This window comes from Thrips palmi, unplaced genomic scaffold (genome assembly GCF_012932325.1).
Source record: "Thrips palmi isolate BJ-2018 unplaced genomic scaffold, TpBJ-2018v1 HiC_scaffold_10, whole genome shotgun sequence".
Taxonomy (NCBI): domain Eukaryota; kingdom Metazoa; phylum Arthropoda; class Insecta; order Thysanoptera; family Thripidae; genus Thrips; species Thrips palmi.
The window spans coordinates 3,521,918-3,539,709 of record NW_023144621.1 but is presented as its reverse complement, the minus strand read 5'-3'; the positions used below and the strand labels follow the sequence as shown (position 1 = coordinate 3,539,709).

General features: G+C 60.6%; 1 protein-coding gene across 1 annotated transcript; it reads right to left on the bottom strand.

The window, feature by feature from the left end:
* Positions 1-984: 984 nt before the first annotated feature.
* On the bottom strand, positions 985-2,696 carry LOC117649161 (CD63 antigen-like). The gene is made up of 5 exons (XM_034391644.1): positions 2,539-2,696; positions 1,825-2,004; positions 1,586-1,747; positions 1,258-1,446; positions 985-1,137 (listed from the first exon to the last, which is right to left on the bottom strand). Exons 1-5 carry the CDS (start codon positions 2,608-2,610, stop codon positions 1,078-1,080), a joined length of 663 nt encoding a protein of 220 aa, XP_034247535.1. The 5' UTR covers positions 2,611-2,696; the 3' UTR covers positions 985-1,077.
* Positions 2,697-17,792: the final 15,096 nt, after the last annotated feature.

Genomic DNA, 17,792 nt, shown 5'->3' with positions numbered 1-17,792 from the left:
TTCGGATCGCCCGTAGCCGAGAGAGAGAACGACGCACTTACTGCCAAATCGCAGATGAGATGCCTTTGCTTCGCGCATACTGAGGCGGAAAGGGTCTCGGGGCGAAGGCGAGCGAAGGCGGGGCGAAGGCGAGCCAAGCCAAATCCCGGCCCTGTTCCCTATTCCCGTGCCGGTCGTGCCGGTCCTTTGAATCAATGTGTGGACGCGGTGTATAAGGCGCGTCGCGGGCTGCGGTGGGCTGCGGGACTGCGGCCGCATGCGGGGTCATCAAGTCTTCCGCGAGTGGAGTACACGGTCGACCCTCCCTTCCTCGAGGCTCGATTTAAATCCCAGGATGAGAAGCATCGCCCGGCCCCCTAAAAAAGTACAAACCTGAGCAAAAAATAAAGAAAGAAAACGCACATCCACGATCCACGCACGCGCGTAGTACACACACACACACGCGCATACGGCGCACGCGAACGCAGGAGTTTTGGCGCGAAAATTTGCATTTTGATGAGGTGGGTGACCCACAGAGAGCCTACGAAGCCGAGCCGGACGTTTGCGTGTGTGTGCGTTTGTGTGTGTGCGTGTGGGGGGGGGGGCAATTACTGGCGGCTAAGGAGACTGGGCCACAAAAGATGGAGCGGGCGGCATGGGCGGCAACACGAGCAACGCGCTGTCGAATGACGTTCACCGCGAAAGCCGGTTCTGTCTTTCTGAGAAACTGATTCACTCTCAATGCAGCCAGAGAGTGCGTCAATGCCTACTTCTGTCGGGACTGCGCCCACTACACTTGTCCTTAGAGATTGCGAAGCCCGCGCCACGAAGACTCTCCGAGGTTCGACGGTATGTCATGATAATCCGAGTTTCTAATCTCGTCTTGTCGGCTGAAGATGGCCTGCTGATAGCACCACAGTACGGGATATCCGACACCCGCAAAGCGTAAAGATTCATTTGATCTTTACAACAAATGGCGCTATTTTTTGAGAAAATGTTACGTGGTTACGTATTTGCTTTAAGGGTTTTTATTTTAAACTTAAATTAAAAATGACCAGACAATATGACATAAAGTTAAATTACAAAATTACATTTGGCTTATCGCGACAATTTCTTGATCTCTGCCGCTAGGGCCAACGCGAACCACACGCCGATGATCTGAAAATGCAAAAAGAATTACAAACTTGTGTCGGGGCAGTGAAATAAGGGCGAAAATAGCCCTCGAAGAACCCCGGGCCACGCCATCGACAGCAGGGCGGCAGGGCGGTGGGTACGTACCTCGACGAGCGCGACGACGATGGCGACGGCGCCGAGAGCCTTGCCGTACTGCTTGACGTACCACGAGACCTCGCTGACGCAGCCCTTCGAGTACGCGTTGGCCAGGGTGCATGTCGCAGCGCCTTCAGCGCAGCAGCTGACGGGGATGGTTTTCCAGTTGGAGGGGTCTGTGGCGCCGCAGCACTGGAACTGTAGAGACAGGCAGTTTTAACCGGGTGTTGTCATCGATTTTGCCGTAGCCTTGAGCCATGATGACAAACTCAAGAAGACAGAGGCAACACGAGAAGGGACGTTTCTCTAAAGTCCACCCGTGACCGGGCATGCTTACGTTCTTCTGTATTTCGTCGGTGACGATTATGGCGTCATTGTTCCCATTCAAGGCCGACTTGAAGATCTCCCCTACGGCATCGTTGATCCCGTTGACGTTGACGAACAGAAGGACGGCGGCAATCACTTGGCAGACGATGAGGATCATCAAGAAGATCGAGAACTGCCGGCGGACGTTTCAACTTGATTAGATCGCCCCGTTTCGGAACGTGGGAAGACTAGTTTCGAAGAGGTGCTTACCACAGTGAGCATGAAGTGGCTCTCCCTGACCGCGCCGCAGCACCCGAAGAAGGCGATGATGAAGACGGTGGCACCCACCACGATGATGAAGATGACGGAACCCTTGAGGGCGCCCACATTTTCACCTTTCAGGACGCCCGTGCAGATCACGCCCACCACGAGGATGGCCAGCCCGCATAGCTGCGCACAAGCAAAGACGATGCAGAAATATCGGGACAAATATTAGCGCCTCGTCCCACCCTCGTCGCAGCAGGAAGGTCTTATCTGCAGCTATCGCTGTGGCGAGTCACACAGGCCGGCCCGCCAGCCGCCGGCCCCCACCGCCATTCCACTGTGTACACCGTTAAAACGGGGTGCAATTTTCAGATGGGGTGACATTACTTGATCGAACTACATTTAGCTTGACTTTGCTCTCGGACACCGAGCTTGCGTAGGTTGAAAATAGTGTCACACTCTCTTGCTCTGAAAAACTAAGTCTCTCACTTTTTATGTGCCATTTTCCTTGATATATTCAGGGAATTTCGTTGAAAGACTTTCAGAGATTCATATGGTTTAATGTAATTTCTACCCGTCCGGAAAGCGAGCCCCCTCACAAAATTGTACCCTTTTCAGGTCTGGTGGAAGTAACGACAAGCACTGTGGGCGTTGACTGACTTAAACCAGCCTGCGGCCCGAACAGGCGTGGAACGCACGTTGCACCCAAGCGATGCTCACCGTGAACAAGAAGTTGAAGAAGAAGAGGAGGTACTTGATGGTGGTGCTGCCGCACCGGAGTCCCACCGCCATGTCGACGTCGAGGTGGTTGAGGTGGACGAGTTACCAGGACAACGCTCGCCGCCAAACTGAGCGCGCTACAATATGCCGGCACCACTTGGCCTGCCTGCCCCGCCCCGCCCCGCCCCGCCCCGCCCCGCCCCGCCCGCTCACCTCGCGGCGAGCCGCTATCTTCGCTATCTCTCTCACCAGATTACTGTGTGTATCGAATGGCCGCACAAGTGTTTTTTTCCGGCCTTTTTTCGCGTCAGGACGCAGCTTGGCTGCGAGTTTATTCTTGATACCGTCTTTAACAGCTGCAAATCCCATCGCGAGCATCGTCGGACCCAGGAGACGCGACGCGAGGAACGAGCGCCGTCACCGACCGGAAGGGTGACTTCGGTACGGTGACGCACCAGGGCTACCTCGCCACCACGCCCGTCCGCACGTCACCCGTGTGCCCGCGCACGTCACCAGTGTGCCCGCGCACGTCACCAGTGTGCCCGTGCACGTCACCAGTGTGCCCGCGCACGTCACACCCCTCATTAGCGACGTTGAAGAGGCCGCAGCTTGGAAACGTCTTCGCACGTCCTATAGGGACCAGCATTTCGGACGTGCTCAAAATCGATGCCAGAGGCCTGAGGGACACTGTCGACAACAACAACAAAAATTACGCTTATTCTTCGAACGGTCAAAAGCGCTTTTGAAACATGTCTGAAGGTGGGCAGCAAGGCACAGGGAATTATTCACGTGGGCGTAGTCAGAATGTGCGTCAAGTGATTTCCCCCCCCCCTCTCTCTCCTCGTTCCATTCCTGTGTTTACAAGGCTGAATACGTGGCCTGTCTGATCGATTATTTTGGTTGGCACCCCTCGTGGGGAGGTGGAGAGAAGAAGAAGAAGAAGAAGAAGAAGAAGAAGAAGAAGAAGAAGAAGAAGAAGAAGAAGAAGAAGAAGAAGAAGAAGAAAGAGGGACGACGTGTGACGGTGGACGCACACTGGCCCCGGTCACTAGGAGCGCGGGGTGGCGAAGAAGATGCGATTGCTGCCATAAAAGGGAATGGGCTATTTGAGGGGAGACCGCCGCCGCCATCGCGGTGTCCTTACGTTAGAAGCGACCTAATTTGCATGCGCTGTCTGGTCCCGGCCAGCATCTCGGCGGCCTCAGTCAGAAGCCAACGAGGCGAGAGGAACGGCGCTCTCTTTTCATTGAGGAATTTGATTTCGAACTCAGCCGATGTGAAAAAAGGTTCCTTGCCCGCGTCGCTTATATTGGACGCAACACAGAGAAATGTGCGCGGCGCAGCCTGCCAACAGTCAATAATTCTGTTTTTAGGGGCGATGCGTTATGGCAGTTTTTTTTTTTTTCGTTCCTGGCCTAGAATGGCGGTGAAAATGTGCGCCTGCAAAGTATGCAGCATAATTGGATGCCTCTGCTTCGTGAACGAGTCAGTCGTGAATATCAACAGGGTGGCAATACCATCACCTTAAAGAGCCAGGAAAAAAGTGACGGGGAGGGGAGGAGAAATTACCGAACATGTCGAAGAGACGATGCACGACGCTCCGTGCCGTATCCTGTCTCAGGTACAGGCCACACTACTCCGCGATACAGATAGAGCATGAAGCCTCACTTGTTGTCCTTCCTCCAAGCTATCTGCCCCTCCCTCCTCGCCTCTTCATTTTATTTCCCTTGCTTTTCACCAATTCATTTCGCGTCCCGTCTGGGTGGCCCAGCTTATAGATTCAATTATCGAAACGTCTCCAAGGAGGAATCGGCGCCGAGACGAATGGATGCGGAACATTTAAAAAAACGATAACGAGAATAAAGACTTGTTCAATTTAGCATCTCCGTCTCGCTGCGAAATTTGTCTGAGCAACGTCCAAATCGAGACAATTTTTTTTTTTTCTCGGAAAAGCAAGCGTGTTTTGAATCCCGATTGGGGCGTGTGTGTGTGGGCGTGGCCCGCTCCACCCCGTGTCGTTCGGGGAAGAGAAGCCGGACCGGACCGATAGGAAAAGAGAACTAACTCCCCACACGGAGGGGCTGCCGACACGAAGGCACCCAACGGGGGAAATGTGTTAATTCGACGAAAAGCAGCAAAAAAATGAAACGGTTGCTTCCTTTGGAGTTTGACTGTAGTCCCAATTAACAACACTTCAGTGGACGTTTTGCGATACACAAGGATTAATTGTGATTGATAAAAAGGTCGGCTTCATTTTGTGTGTGTGTGTGTGTGTGTAGGGGGAGGGGAGACTCGTCTATCTGTATCGGCAGAGAGTCGGGGCGCCCCAGGTAATAAATTGGACGTTTTTGTGGAAAAGAGCGACCTCTGAATCGGGGCCGAAATAAATGAAGGGCGGCAAAGTTGAAACCGTGAAACAAAGGGAGGGGCGCGGGAAGGCCGGGAAAGCCGGGAAAGCCGACCGCTTTGCGCGTCCCGGCGATATTAATCTTGATTAGGCGGATTACTGCCTGGGAAAGCGGGGAAGCTGGCACCGCGGCTGCAGCTCCGGAGGAAAATGGGGAAATGCGCGCCAAGCCAGCGGATGCCCCCCCCCCCCCCCCCCCCCGCCGCCACTCCGGCCGGCGGGCGGCGATCCGTCCGAGTGACGGCGCCCTCCCGTCCCCTCTTTCCTAATTGGATACGTCTGAGTGCGTCGCCCGGCGTCGCCCCTGTAAAAGCCACGCCATCCTTGCCGGGTGCGCGTGGAGGGACCCGTCCAGAAGTCTGCAAACCGCGCACGCAGATTTGGCCCGACCTGCCGAACCTTGACGCCAGTCCCTCGCCTCGCACGGCGCGCACCGCCGCGTCGCAGGTTCAAGCCCGTCTCGAGCCCGGCGGTTCCAGCCACTGCCGCTCCGGCCCCGGCACGACCCCAGCGGCAGTGGGCCAGTGCCGGCCAGTGCGCGGGCAGGCCGGCCCCTCGGCCGGGCCGGATGCGGCGATCCGCCGCCAACATCGCCGTCTCCGGCGTGAACCCCGCGCCGCGGCCCTCCCTGGCGGCGTGATTGCCCTCCCTCCATTTCTTGGATGCAGGGCGAGAACGAGCCGGCCGCGTCCTGGCGCGGCAGGGCGTGTGTGGCGCGCGGCGTAAAAATTACAGGCACACAGCGCGGCGCCTCGCCCTGGGCAAGGCCCGGCCCTTGCCTGGTATGCCCGGTCACGCTCGCTCGGCTCGTTCCTGAGAGCCTTTCAACACTAAATTGAGAAAGTCGATCTCCCAGTCCCCGGCCAGCCTCCGCCTCGCTCCGCCTCCACGCTCCACGGCGCCGCGGGCCCCTGCCGCTGCAGCAGCGTGTGACAAACGTGTGGGCCGCCGAGCCCGGCGCACCACGGTGCCGCGGCGCTCTGATGAAGTGCTTGCGAATGCCAAACCGTGATGGAGTTTGCGCCTTTCAAACGGCGCCACGTTGCCGTTCCGCGAGGGCACGGCGTGGGCGCGGCGAGGCAGAGGCGCGTCGAAAGGTGAAGGTTTTCCCTCCTGCGCCGATAAGGCGGCGGCCGCGTGCGAGTGCGAAGTGTGCGAAGCAGTGCGAAGTGTGCGAAGCAGTGCGAAGCAGTGCGAACCTCGCCCCGAAGGAGTCACGCTGGGGACGCGGCCCGCCGTGTGACACATGTGGAGCTGCCCCGGCGTGCCGGCAGCCTTGCAGCAGCCTTCCAGCAGCCTTCCAGCAGCCTTGCAGCAGCCTTCACTGTGGCAAAAAGCTACAGAAAATTCTGTAAACAGCTTGTGGTAATTCTCCGTAGCCCCCTTATCAATATTCTCCGTAGGCTCTTACAGTATTTTCCGTAGGACCGCACAGTATTCTCCGTAGGACCTTACCGTGATCTCCGTAGGACTATACAGTCTTCTAGGTCCTACGGAGAAGACTGTGCGGACTTACAGAGAATACTGTGCGGCCGTACGGAGAATACTGTAAGAGCCTACGGAGAATATTGATAAGAGGGCTACGGAGAATCCTGGCAAAAAAATTAACAGAATTTTCCGTACCTTTTTGCCACAGTGTTCCAGCAGCCTTGCAGCAGCCTTGCAGCAGCCTTCCAGCAGCCTTCCAGCAGCCTTGCAGCAGCCTTGCAGCAGCCTTGCAGCAGCCTTCCAGCAGCCTTGCAGCAGCCTTGCAGCAGCCTTGCAGCAGCCTTCCAGCAGCCTTGCAGCAGCCTTCCAGCAGCCTTCCAGGAGCCTTCCAGCAGCCTTCCAGCAGCCTTGCAGCAGCCTTCCAGCAGCCTTCCAGCAGCCTTCCAGCAGCCTTGCAGCAGCCTTCCAGCAGCCTTCCAGCAGCCTTCCAGCAGCCTTCCAGCAGCCTTCCAGCAGCACGGCCGGGCTGGAGCTGATTACCTCGCCGTCCGATTTCGGAGCTTATCCCGCCCGTCCGCCCCTCGCCCTGCACCGCAAGCCCCCGGTGGGGAGAAATGTGAAGGCACAGCATTTGCCGCTTCAGCAGGTGGGCCGACTGACCGACTCGCCGTCTTCCAGTCCCTCCCGCTGGACTCCACGGCGCCTGCGGAGCGCGAGGTAGGCAGTCCCGCACGGCTGGCGAGCAGCCGCGTTGCCTACCCCTTTTTACCATTACCATTACGGGCTAGGCCACGACTGAGCGTGTGCCATGTCGGGCGGGCCGGCACGTCGCCGTCGTCGCACTGCCTGCCTGCGGGGGATGCAGGGGCCGCGTGGGGCGTCGTGAGGGCAACAGGACCAATCCACGTGAACCAAGAGAGGGGAAAAAGTACGGTGCTGCACAAGTTTCGAGGAGTGCGGGGCAGCGGACCGGGGGGAGGCGGGGACAAAAGAACTCGGTCAGTTTGGTCCGGGGCTGCGCGCGGCGTCCGTCGGCGCTGCGGGGAGAGGATATTGCATTAAAACAAACAGACCGGACGCTGGTGGCGGTGGTGGGCGGGATGCGGCACGGCCAGGGGACCGGCCACCCAGCCGCGTCCTTCTTCTCGCCTTGGGGGGCGTGGCGCGGCGTGGCGGGGCGTGGCGGGGCGTGGCGGGGCGTGGCGGGGCGTCGCGGGGCGTGGCGCGGCGTGGCGGGCCGTGGCGGGGCGTGGCGGGCCGTGGCGGGCCGTGGCGGGGCGTCGCGGGCGGTCGCGGGTTGTCGCGTCCACTCCCGGCGTCTTTATCTTGGCCGTGTTGGAGCCGGCCCCGTATTGCGGTGCATGGGGAGGTCGATGGCTAGTGGTGTGCAAAGCGGCGTTTCCTAATCTTGAATCGGATCTACTGTAATTAATTTCGGTGCGAAAACGAATCGAATATGACACATTTGTCCAAAACGTGTGGGAATGAGCACATTTCCCGTTCGATTCTGCTTCAAGCGACTCGCACACCTTTCCTAGAAGTGGCTAGAGGAGGCTAGAGGTGATGGCCCACGAGGTGCGCTCCGCTCTGCTCTTCCTGGGGGGGGGGGGGGCGAGCAGGGCTCTGTCAACGGTGCAGTCGCGCCATTGTTCCACTCATTCCATTGTTTTGTTCCGGGCCGCGCTCGCCGGGCCGGGTTGGGTTGGGACTGAGACTGGGACGAGAGGGGCAGCAGCAGGGCCAACGGGGCCAGCGGGGCCAGCAGGGCCAGCAGGGCCAGCAGGGCCAGCGGGGCCAGCAGGGCCAGCAGGGCCAGCAGGGCCAGCAGGGCCAGCAGGGCCAGCAGGGCCAGCAGGGCCAGCAGGGCCAGCAGGGCCAGCAGGGCCAGCAGGGCCAGCAGGGCCAGCAGGGCCAGCAGGGCCAGCAGGGCCAGCAGGGCCAGCAGGGCCAGCAGGGCCAGCACGGCCAGCAGGGCCAGCGGGGCCAGCAGGGCCAGCGGGCGGCCCCTTTCGCCCCCGCCCCCCTTCCGCGTCCGGGGTGCTGGCCGAGCCGATGCACCCCCTGCCCTCGCTCTGACGCCGTCGGTGACTCACCGCGGAGTCGCCGCGCGCTAACAGCACGCTGCCCAGTATTGTGTCCTTTTCACGAAGAAACAGTATTCACGTGGAGCCCATCGGAGTGGAACGGACGGAGCCTACTTTATGAATGGAGTAGCCGATGAGTCATTTGCGTGGGGTCCTCATTTCTCGGCGTGCACGGCTGTTGCGGTGTCGTCCCTCGAGCAGAGATTGGGGCGATGGGATCATCCAATCAGTGGCAAGGGATGAGTCTACGCTTGCCCGTGCGTGCGTGCGTGCGTGCGTGGTGTGTGTGTGTGTGTGTGTGTGTGTTTGTGTGTTGTGTGTGTGTGTGTGTGTGTGTGTGTGTGCGTGTGTGTGTGTGAGTGTGTGAGCATGTGTGCGAGCGTGTGTGCGCATGCTGACCGCACGTCATTGCCAAGGCAACCAAGACCGTCCTCGACCGCCCTTTCTTTAAGTGCATTGGGGCAAAGTGTGACAGTGAGTGAGGGAGTCCAGCGGGGAGTGAGTCATGTAGAGGGGCTGGCCCGAAGGTTCCGGTCACGTGCTGATGGAATTGGGAGGGGGCGGGGCCGGGCGGGGCCGGGCGGGGCCGGGCGGGGCTGTCCCGTCGTGTTGATAAGGCGGGGCGTCGACGCATTGATCGAGTAAAGAGGCGGTAACCGCTGGTATTACGCCATCCGCTGCTGCCTCTCGTCGCTCTGTCTTCCTCGCACACCTTCGACATTCTCCGTGCGTAGGCAGAGTGCCCGAGAGTGCGGCCACCACGCTGCGCGGTTTGCCGCAGCGGTCTGCCGAGTGACGCCTTTTGCCGTCGCAGCTTCGCACGGCGCTCGACGGGTGACGGCTTCATTTCCCTGGTGGCACTGTTTGTTCGGTTCGGGTCGCCGTGGCCGTGGTCGTGGAGTGCAAGCATGGCAAGCAGGCGGTGGGCAAGCGGGGCGCGTCGCTGCCGTGCCCAGTGTGCCCAGTGTGCCCAGTGTGGTCAGTCCAACAGGATATGGCGCTGCAGGGGGTGAAGTCCATCGCCACCAGGTGCGCGCCGCCCTGCAGGGCCCTGGTGGCGGCCTCCCCAAGCCCCCCGCGCAGGCCGAGGCCCAGGCCGGGGCCCAGGCCCCCAGGTCCGGTCTTGCGGACATTATTTACACTGCTGCAGATCCTTCGGTTGATCCCTGGCTTGGCTGGCCGTTCCTTCTCCTTCTTCCCTGCAGCCTAACACCCCGGGGCTACAGGCACGCCCTCTACGCCGGGGCGGCGGCGGCGGGGACCGCGCCAGACCCCGGACGCCCCGACGCGCTCCCGGCCGACGCGGACTCGGAGCTCCCTGACTTATGCATGGGGCGGCTCGGCTCGCCCGGGCACGCCACGCCACGGAGACTGGACAGATTCTGGCACGGCACAGGATTGCCACGGCCGGACAAGTCTGGAAGGCGCCTGGAGTCACCGGGAGCTCACGCGGGCCGTCCCGGAGCCCCGGCATGGCCAGCGGGTCTGGAGCGTCCTGGAGCGCACATGAGTTATGTTGCCTTAGGACCCCCGCGAGTCCCGGAGGACATCGAGAATTCGCACGCACGCACACCGTGCAGCACGCCGTGCAGCACGCCGTGCAGGCCAGGTGAATGGACTCGCACCGCGCCCGGTCCGAGGCCACGGCCTTGGCCACGGCCCCACGCGATGGCCACTCGCAGTCCCAGCCTCGGGCCTGGCGGCCTGGCCCCCGCATGCCAGTGCACTGGTAGAGCAGAGAATAGGCTTTCAGAACTATCTTTATCTAGCGGCTAGGGATAAGGGATCCAGTGACACCGGCCGTTGTCACCTTTCTTTCTTTTTCTCGCCTTTGTGTCGCACCATCAATGGCCATTGGAGGGCGGAGGGCGGCCAGCGTGGGAGTGAAAGTGAAGCGCGGCGGCGAGGCGGTGGAGCCGTGGTGGAGGCGGCAAGGGCGGTGTGACGGTGTGGCCTCCCCCAGCGCAGGGCCTCGGCCGGCCTCCGCCTTGTCAAGTGGTCGTTTCCAAGAGGCCATCGGCGCTGAGGGCGCCGTAAAAATCAGTCCGGGCGGCGCGCGCCGACGTCGGGGACCTCTGGGGTCCTGGGCTTGGGGATGGGAGGGGCCGTCCGGGCAGCGCGGGGCCGGCGGGCTGACCGCAAATTTGGCGCAGCCAGGCAGATGATGAAGGATCGGCCCTATGGAGAGGCGCGGGCTGTCTGGCCTCCCCCTCCCGTCGCACCTCCCGCGCACCGCCCATCCCACCCCCCGTCTGGCGTTGTTTTCATACAAGGCCGTGTCACTTTCACCAAGGTGGCGCGGCGGGGTGGGGGGCATGGCGGGGCGTGGCGTCGTCCGGGAACGCCTCCGTGGCCCCCGCCGCCCCCGTCGCGTTTCAGCTGTATGTTCTAATGAGCTTGAGCGCCACCAGTGGAAATAAGGGGGTGCGTGGTGTGTGTGTGTGTGTGTGTGTGTGTGTGTGTGTGTGTGTGTGTGTGTGTGTGTCTCCCGGATATGACACGTGTGCGCGTCGTGACGGGGGCTCGGCGGTGGCGTCGACAACAAAGCCTAGAAGTAGGCCGGGCCGGGCCGTCGGGACGCACACTGGAGGGGAGACCGCGGCGTAGCTCCGCGCTCCGCCCGGGCCGCCCGACGCGCTTCCGCGGGGCGCACTGCCTTGGAGCTTTTGGCTCGGGACGCTCCGCGAGGTAATGTTCGGAGGAACACACGGAAGGAACGCGGGCCGCGCCGCGCCGCCGCGGGAACATGGAGCAAGGAACATGCACATGATGAAGGCGGCGCGGCCGGAACTTTCGCCGCGACGACAACAAATCACTTTTGTGGCGCCCGGCCTGCGCGCTGTGCGGCTGCGGCTGGCAAATCAGCTCTGAATGCGGCTCATTGCAGGCGGCGCTGCCTCAGCCACCTGCCAGCCCGCCCGCCCGGCTGTCTGCCGACGTGCCCGTCTGTCTGCCTGTCTGTCTGCCCGTCTGTCTGTCGAGGCGCGCGCGGCAAAACTTAGGAACATCCTTTGGCGGAGGGCGGCTGGGCTGCGGGCGCCGCGGCCGCCAAACTAGACTCATAAACAGCAACACTTTAAGGGCCAGCGTGGACCGGGGCTGTGTGTGTGGTGTGTGTGTGTGGTGTGTGTGTGTGTGTGTGTGTGTGTGTGTGTGTGCGCGCGCGCGCGCGCGCGCGACGCGGCGTCGGGCGGCGTGATGTAGGACACGCTTTAAATTGCTTTAACGCGGGATGGTTAATGCGGTTAGAGAAGTGATTGCCTCGGAGCCGCGTTACATTCTGTGTGGCCTACGTAACGGATTCACGAAGCACTCGAGGTCCCCGGCCGCCTCGCACCGCGGTGGCCGAGACGACGGCCGGGGCGGCCGGGACGCGAGGCGACTTGAGCGAAGGCCCTCGCAGTGGCCTGGCCGGGGGAGATGCGGACGCTCGTGGAGGTAGCGAGCGTCGTGTTTGCGCGGAAACTGCTCGATTGGTTTGGACGACTCAGCGGCAGGCCGATCCCCAGTCGTCTTCGTCGCCCTGTCTCTCTTGCACCGCACGGGACGCCCCAGGAGTGCGAGAGAGACAGAGCGACGAACGAGTCTGCCGCGCCGGGCCGCCGCTTGTAATGTCTTAATCATCACGGCGGTGCCCTGCCGGCCGGCGTGGCCAGGGCCGCGGCCACTCTGGGGCCGAAAGTGAACAATTCCACGGCGATAAAAATCACGCCGTCATTTTCCCTCCAGAGCGGCAAGGCCTTCGCCTTCGCCTGCGCCCCGCGCGCCGCCTGGCGTTTAGTTTCAGCGCAATTTGTTTGTTGTTTCTCGGGTGCGGGCGGCGCGTGGGGTGCTACGCGCTACGTGCTACGCGCCGCGCGACACGGCGCCGCCCGGGCTGCACCACACTGCATGCGGCGTTGGCTAATCGCAGCACAGGGGCGCCGGTGAGCAACGCGACCCCCTGGGGGCGGCGAGGCCGAGCCGGGCCAGGCTGTCCACTGTCGTCGGCACACGCTCCAGCCGGCCGTGCTTCTTGGCTTCCGTTCTTGGCTACATTCTTTCTAGGCCTCGCATCTAGGAGTGTTCTTGGACACTTCTACTATGATAAAACGTGCTTCAAAGGACTCTCCCTCCACCGAGTCCTACGCACACGTTAGACCTTGTAGTGCTAACCTCTGGCTACCTCGCCCCTGCCTTCAGTGCCTTGTCCACCCGTTAGCTACCCTGCCTCTTTATCGTTGGCTGTACCGTTAGCCAAGGTGACTGAGAATTTTTGAGTTACCGCCGTTTGGGCCGGTCTTTGGCGTTATCACGGGCAAGGCCCTGTAGTACGTGCGGCCGGCCGGCCGCGCCACGACCTTATCGAGCACCAACACGACAAGAACCGATCGATGTGTGGTGGAGGGGGGGGTGTCGCCTGCGTAGATTAAAAACTAGGCGAAAGGGGGCGGGATTAACCAGTGTAGTCCCGGGCTGGGTGCCGTCGCGCTGCTCGGCGTGCCCGGCGGGGCGAGGGTGTTGCTGGCGGTGGCCATGGCGGTGGCCGTGATGGATGCGGCCGTCGTGGGGCTGCTCATCCTGGTGCTGGTCCCGCCGCCCCGGTGGCCGCCGCCGCGGTCCCTTGGCGGACCGGGCGACCCACCCAGGGTGACCCTGTCCGGCCCCGCCGCCTCGCCACGCCGCCAGAGTCCGTGGAGAGTGAAAGTGGCTGGGACGGGCAGGGCGGGGGCAGCCCTCGCCCGATCCAACGGAGCGCGCGGGGCGGGGATCTCGCAGTTTATAAAAATGAAAAAGCCGTCTCTTGTCATTTGCGAGCGTGTGTGTGCAGGCGCTCCCCCCTCCCCGGCCACTCATTTGAGCTGAGTGCGATGGGACGCGCGCGTTGAAGATAGAAAAATACGATTTCAAGAAATCCTAGGAGTCACGAAGTTAATTTGATTATTGTGGAAGAGTGTGGAGAAAGAAAAGAAGTGGTGTTGTGAAGTTGTGGCTCAGGGGACTACCGCAATGGCAGTGGTACCATTGTGGTCGATGTGCCACCCGTCGAAATTTAAACTTGACAATAAATAGAAATCAAAATGCTGGTAAATTCAAAAAATTCCAATGCTAATGTATTCCGCAGTGTTCTGACAATGGAACATCTTTAAAGTCCGTCATTATTAAAATGTTCTTAGCAGAAAGAAGGCAGTAAATTAATTTTCACGGGTTGGCAACTAGTTTCTCAGCGTCTGCGCCCTTGCGAAAATCGCGAAGCTGAAAGCACCAGCAGTCGCGCATTAAAACTGCCCCTCCATTGTTGCTGACGTTGAATTGTTTGACTTGTTTCAAAAGGCTATGGTTTTCTAGTCATGTTTTCTTCAATTCTGTGTAATATAGTTCTCCCTTACAACGTATCAACACCACGACGGTTGGTTTGACAAACTTCATAAACTCGGGAGGGATGGTTTCGAAACGCAGGCGAGTCTTGTTCTAGAAACATGAGCACTGCAAGTCGCGAGGTGGAGCGAAGTGGTCCTAGTGCTAACTGGATCACAACAACAACAAAATTGTTTTATTGACAGAAAAAAAAAGTAATATTTGAGAAACTTTATGTCAGAAAAAAAGAACTTTTGTTTTGCTATTTTTCTGTTAATATTTTTTTAGAAAGTCATCACATAAAAATTGAGAATTTGTTTTATATGAATTTTCATAAGCAGGAAACAAAGAAAAACAAGAAAGAGAGCAAAATTAATACAGATTTCAAATGCTACAGTTGGTTAAACTGTTAAATAGGTTGCAAACCTACTGCGCATGTCCAAAAACACTCCGATCAAGAAGTATTATTGGATAGTTCTACCCGAAAAACTGCGTTCGAACCGACACCAATTCTATTGTTGCATCTTGTCTACCTGCAGTCAAAGGAATTTTTCATTTCGAACGTGCTGATTTCAGCTTTTGGAGTAAGCTGTACAGACCCAAAAAGAAGCTCGGCTATTGGTCCGCCCCGGCTCGGACTCCCCCCACTCCCTTTTTTTTCCTTTGACGAGTCGAGTTTTGCCATGGAAACGGCGATTTTAACAGCAAATTTCTCAAAATTGGCCGTTAACTTTTTAACCAGATTTCAGCATGAGAATCAGCGTTCAAAGTTCTACAAGTCTGCAAAGTCTCATTAAAATCGTATAGAAAATTTCCAAAATGCATAAAGGGCCACACAAATTGAATCTCGGGCCGGCTGAATCCTGGGTATACTATAAGGCTACTTCGTGCCTAAAAAGAGAAGCCAGCCGGCAACAGCACTCGACAGGCACACGACGAGCGAACACGGGGTGAATGCGAGTATGAATATGTGCGGACGACGCGCGTGGACATGAATACGGGCAGGGCGGCACGGCGGCACGGCGACGCCGGCTGCCCGGATGTGGACGCAGATACTGGGCGGCGCATGTGGCGCCCCGGCGGCTGCACTGTGAGTCTGCGAGGCTGCACGACGGAGAGTCAACTGGTTGCGCGACCCCACCCCGCGCCGCCCCGCCCCGCCCCGCCCAGCGTGTAAGCGAGTCCATTGTAAGTCGCGGCTGGAAGCTGGAAGGAAAAGCGATGAGATATTAAGACACATGCAAATGCGGTTCGGAACGGAATGGAACGGCATAAATATCGCGGCCGTGGACCGGGCCGACCGGGCCGACCGGGCCAGTGTCGGGGTGGAGGGGGAAATCGTATTTCACGCGCCGGAAGTGGCACGGAAAAAGACCGGAAGGTGTGCAGCGCAGAGTAGCAGTGGGCCCGGCTCGGCTCGGCGCGGCTCGGCTCGGCCCGCGCAGTGAGTTACAGTGAGGGCCACAATACGAGGTACGGAGACGGCCACTGCTTTAGGTGGAGCGGGCCTGCCGTGGCCCCTGGCCGCCCTGGCCGCCCTCGCCGCGCCTCTCTGATTTCTTTTTCTTTCTCTCTTTGCCGCCCGAATCCTCGAATGTTCGCTCCCTCTCCGGGCCGGCCCGGTGCTCCACCTCACCCTGCGGCCGATTCGAGCAGCGCTGGGGCTTGGCAAGGCGAAAGGCAGCTTCGTCGCTCTGTCTCTCTCGCACCTTACGGGGAGGGGGGCGCCACCATGAGTGCGACAGAGACTGTGGGGAATACCCTTGAGGCCCGGCCGGGCTCGCCTGTAGGCACGCCTGTAGGCACGCCTGTAGGCACGCCTGTAGGCACGCCTCTAGGCACGCCTCTAGGCACGCCTCTAGGCACGCCTGTAGGCACGCCTGTAGGCACGCCTGTAGGCACGCCTGTAGGCACGCCTGTAGGCACGCCTGTAGGCACGCCTGTAGGCACGCCTGTAGGCACGCCTGAAGGCACGCCTGTAGGCACGCCTGTAGGCACGCCTGTAGGCACGCCTGTAGGCACGCCTGAAGGCACGCCTGTAGGCACGCCTGTAGGCACGCCTGTAGGCACGCCTGTAGGCACGCCTCTAGGCACGCCTCTAGGCACGCCTGTAGGCACGCCTCTAGGCACGCGCAGGGCCCAGGCGCGCGGCCGGACGCCGTGCGAGGTAGGCAGGTGGGCCCGGCGGCAGCCTCCCGAGCGCGGCGGGTGGCCTGCCCCCTGGTTCGCAGGCGCTAAGCACCGCGCGCCGCCGCACGCGCTGTTCGCTCTCCTCGCGCGGCCACACTTTCCGAAACATTTTGCGGCCGTGATTTGATTGGCTGGTGCACTTTGCGGGATGATAACCTCGTCATCGATTGTTTCTGTGACATCATCCAGTCAACCCGACCGAAGTTCTTGATCCTTGTTTTCCGCAACCCACCATCAAATCCTTTTTCAGAAAAAAAAGTATTGTTCTGTAGAAAAAACATCAAAAAACGCTGTTTTGGAAAGAAGAACAACTCTGAGCTTACACACATCCAGACTGGTTTCTTTTGGCGGTGGCGGGCGCAGGCGTTTTGATTGCGTGCTCGATGAATCGGTTCTGAATGTGGCGAAATGGTACGAGTTAGGGAGGAGGGGGGAGGTGCTCATTTCCAAGCAAAGTAGCGTAATGCGGTTAAAAACTTGACGCGTCCCCGCGGGCCCGTGGGGCTGGGCCCGTGGGCTGGGCCCCGTGGGCCGGCCGTGCCGATTGCCCGGGAATGGGCCGGGCCTGGCCGGGCGCGGCGGGGCGGGGCGGGGCGGGGCGGGGCGGGGCGGGGCGGGGCGGGGCGGAGCGGGGCGGGGCGGGGCGGGGCGGGGCGGGGCGGGGCGGGGCGGGGACGCGGCGAACAGCGCCGCGGGGACCGGGAAAAAGTGGTCGCGAACGGAGAAAATGGAAATCCAGGTTGATTGAGTTGAGAGGCGTGGTGAGCGCTGCGAAGCGATGGTTGTAGTGCCACGCGCCGCGCCGTGCCGCGCCGTGCCGCGCTGGAAATACAGCCCTCATTGCAGCACAGCCAGTCCCGGCGCACGTGCAGCCGCCTGGAAAAGAGCGGCAATTCCCGGCCCTACTTTGTTCAGTCGTCAATGCCGCGCGGGACGGCGACGACAGGAGCGCCCTCTGGCGGCGCCCTCCGCAACCCGACGGCTTCCGTCCAAGTCGTCTGCTCGCGGCGGCACTTCAAAATTTGTAAGAAACGTTTTTGGGCGCGCGTTGCCGCGGGACACTGGTGTTGCCGGCGTTGCCGCGCCCCGGCAACTCGCCTCGGTTTGCTGCGTTTGCTGCTGCTGCGGGATTTGAGGAAGTGACGGCCAGGGACGCTCAGGGGCGCCCAGGGACGTGCGGAAAGTTTTCTCCGCCTCGGCGGATATTGTGTCTCGCGGGAAAAGGGGAAGGGTGGGGGAGAAGGGTCCTGCTGGAGACGGACTGGCGGACGGCCGGTCCGCGATGATGACGCTAATGGGTCAGGATGTTGAAGAAGAACACTTGGGGATGTATTGAGGAGAAAGTTAGGGGCGGTGGCAGACTGCGGTGGCAGACCGCGCTGTCAGTCCACGCAGAAAGGGGAATGCATAAAAAAGCAGCGTCCGGCGGAGCGGCGGAGCGGCGAGGACCCAATCCCAATCCCACCCTGCTGCGCTGCTGCCCGCTGGCGTGTCGGCGTGCTGGCGTGTTGCGGTGGTCCGTGCGACGCGCCACGTCGCCGCGACTCACACGCTGCGTACGTCGCGCTGCCCCCGCCGCCCCTCCGTAGCGCGTCGCATGCAGCGGACACGCCAACCGCAGACAAGGGCCCTTGACGGGGGCCATGTCCAGCCTGCATAGCACGGCCAGCACGGCCAGCACGGCCAGCACGGCCAGCACGGCCAGCACGGCCAGCACGGCCAGCACGGCCAGCACGGCCAGCACGGCCAGCACGGCCAGCACGGCCAGCACGGCCAGCACGGCCAGCACGGCCAGCACGGCCAGCACG

Coding starts and splice junctions, on each gene's coding strand:
- LOC117649161 (XM_034391644.1), bottom strand. CDS start 2,610: ATGGCGGTGGGACTCCGGTGCGGCAGCACCACCATCAAGTACCTCCTC. Junction 1,447..1,585: donor CCGACGAAATACAGAAGAAC/GTAAGCATGCCC, acceptor CTGTCTCTACAG/TTCCAGTGCTGCGGCGCCAC. Junction 1,138..1,257: donor TCGTCGTCGCGCTCGTCGAG/GTACGTACCCAC, acceptor TTGCATTTTCAG/ATCATCGGCGTGTGGTTCGC.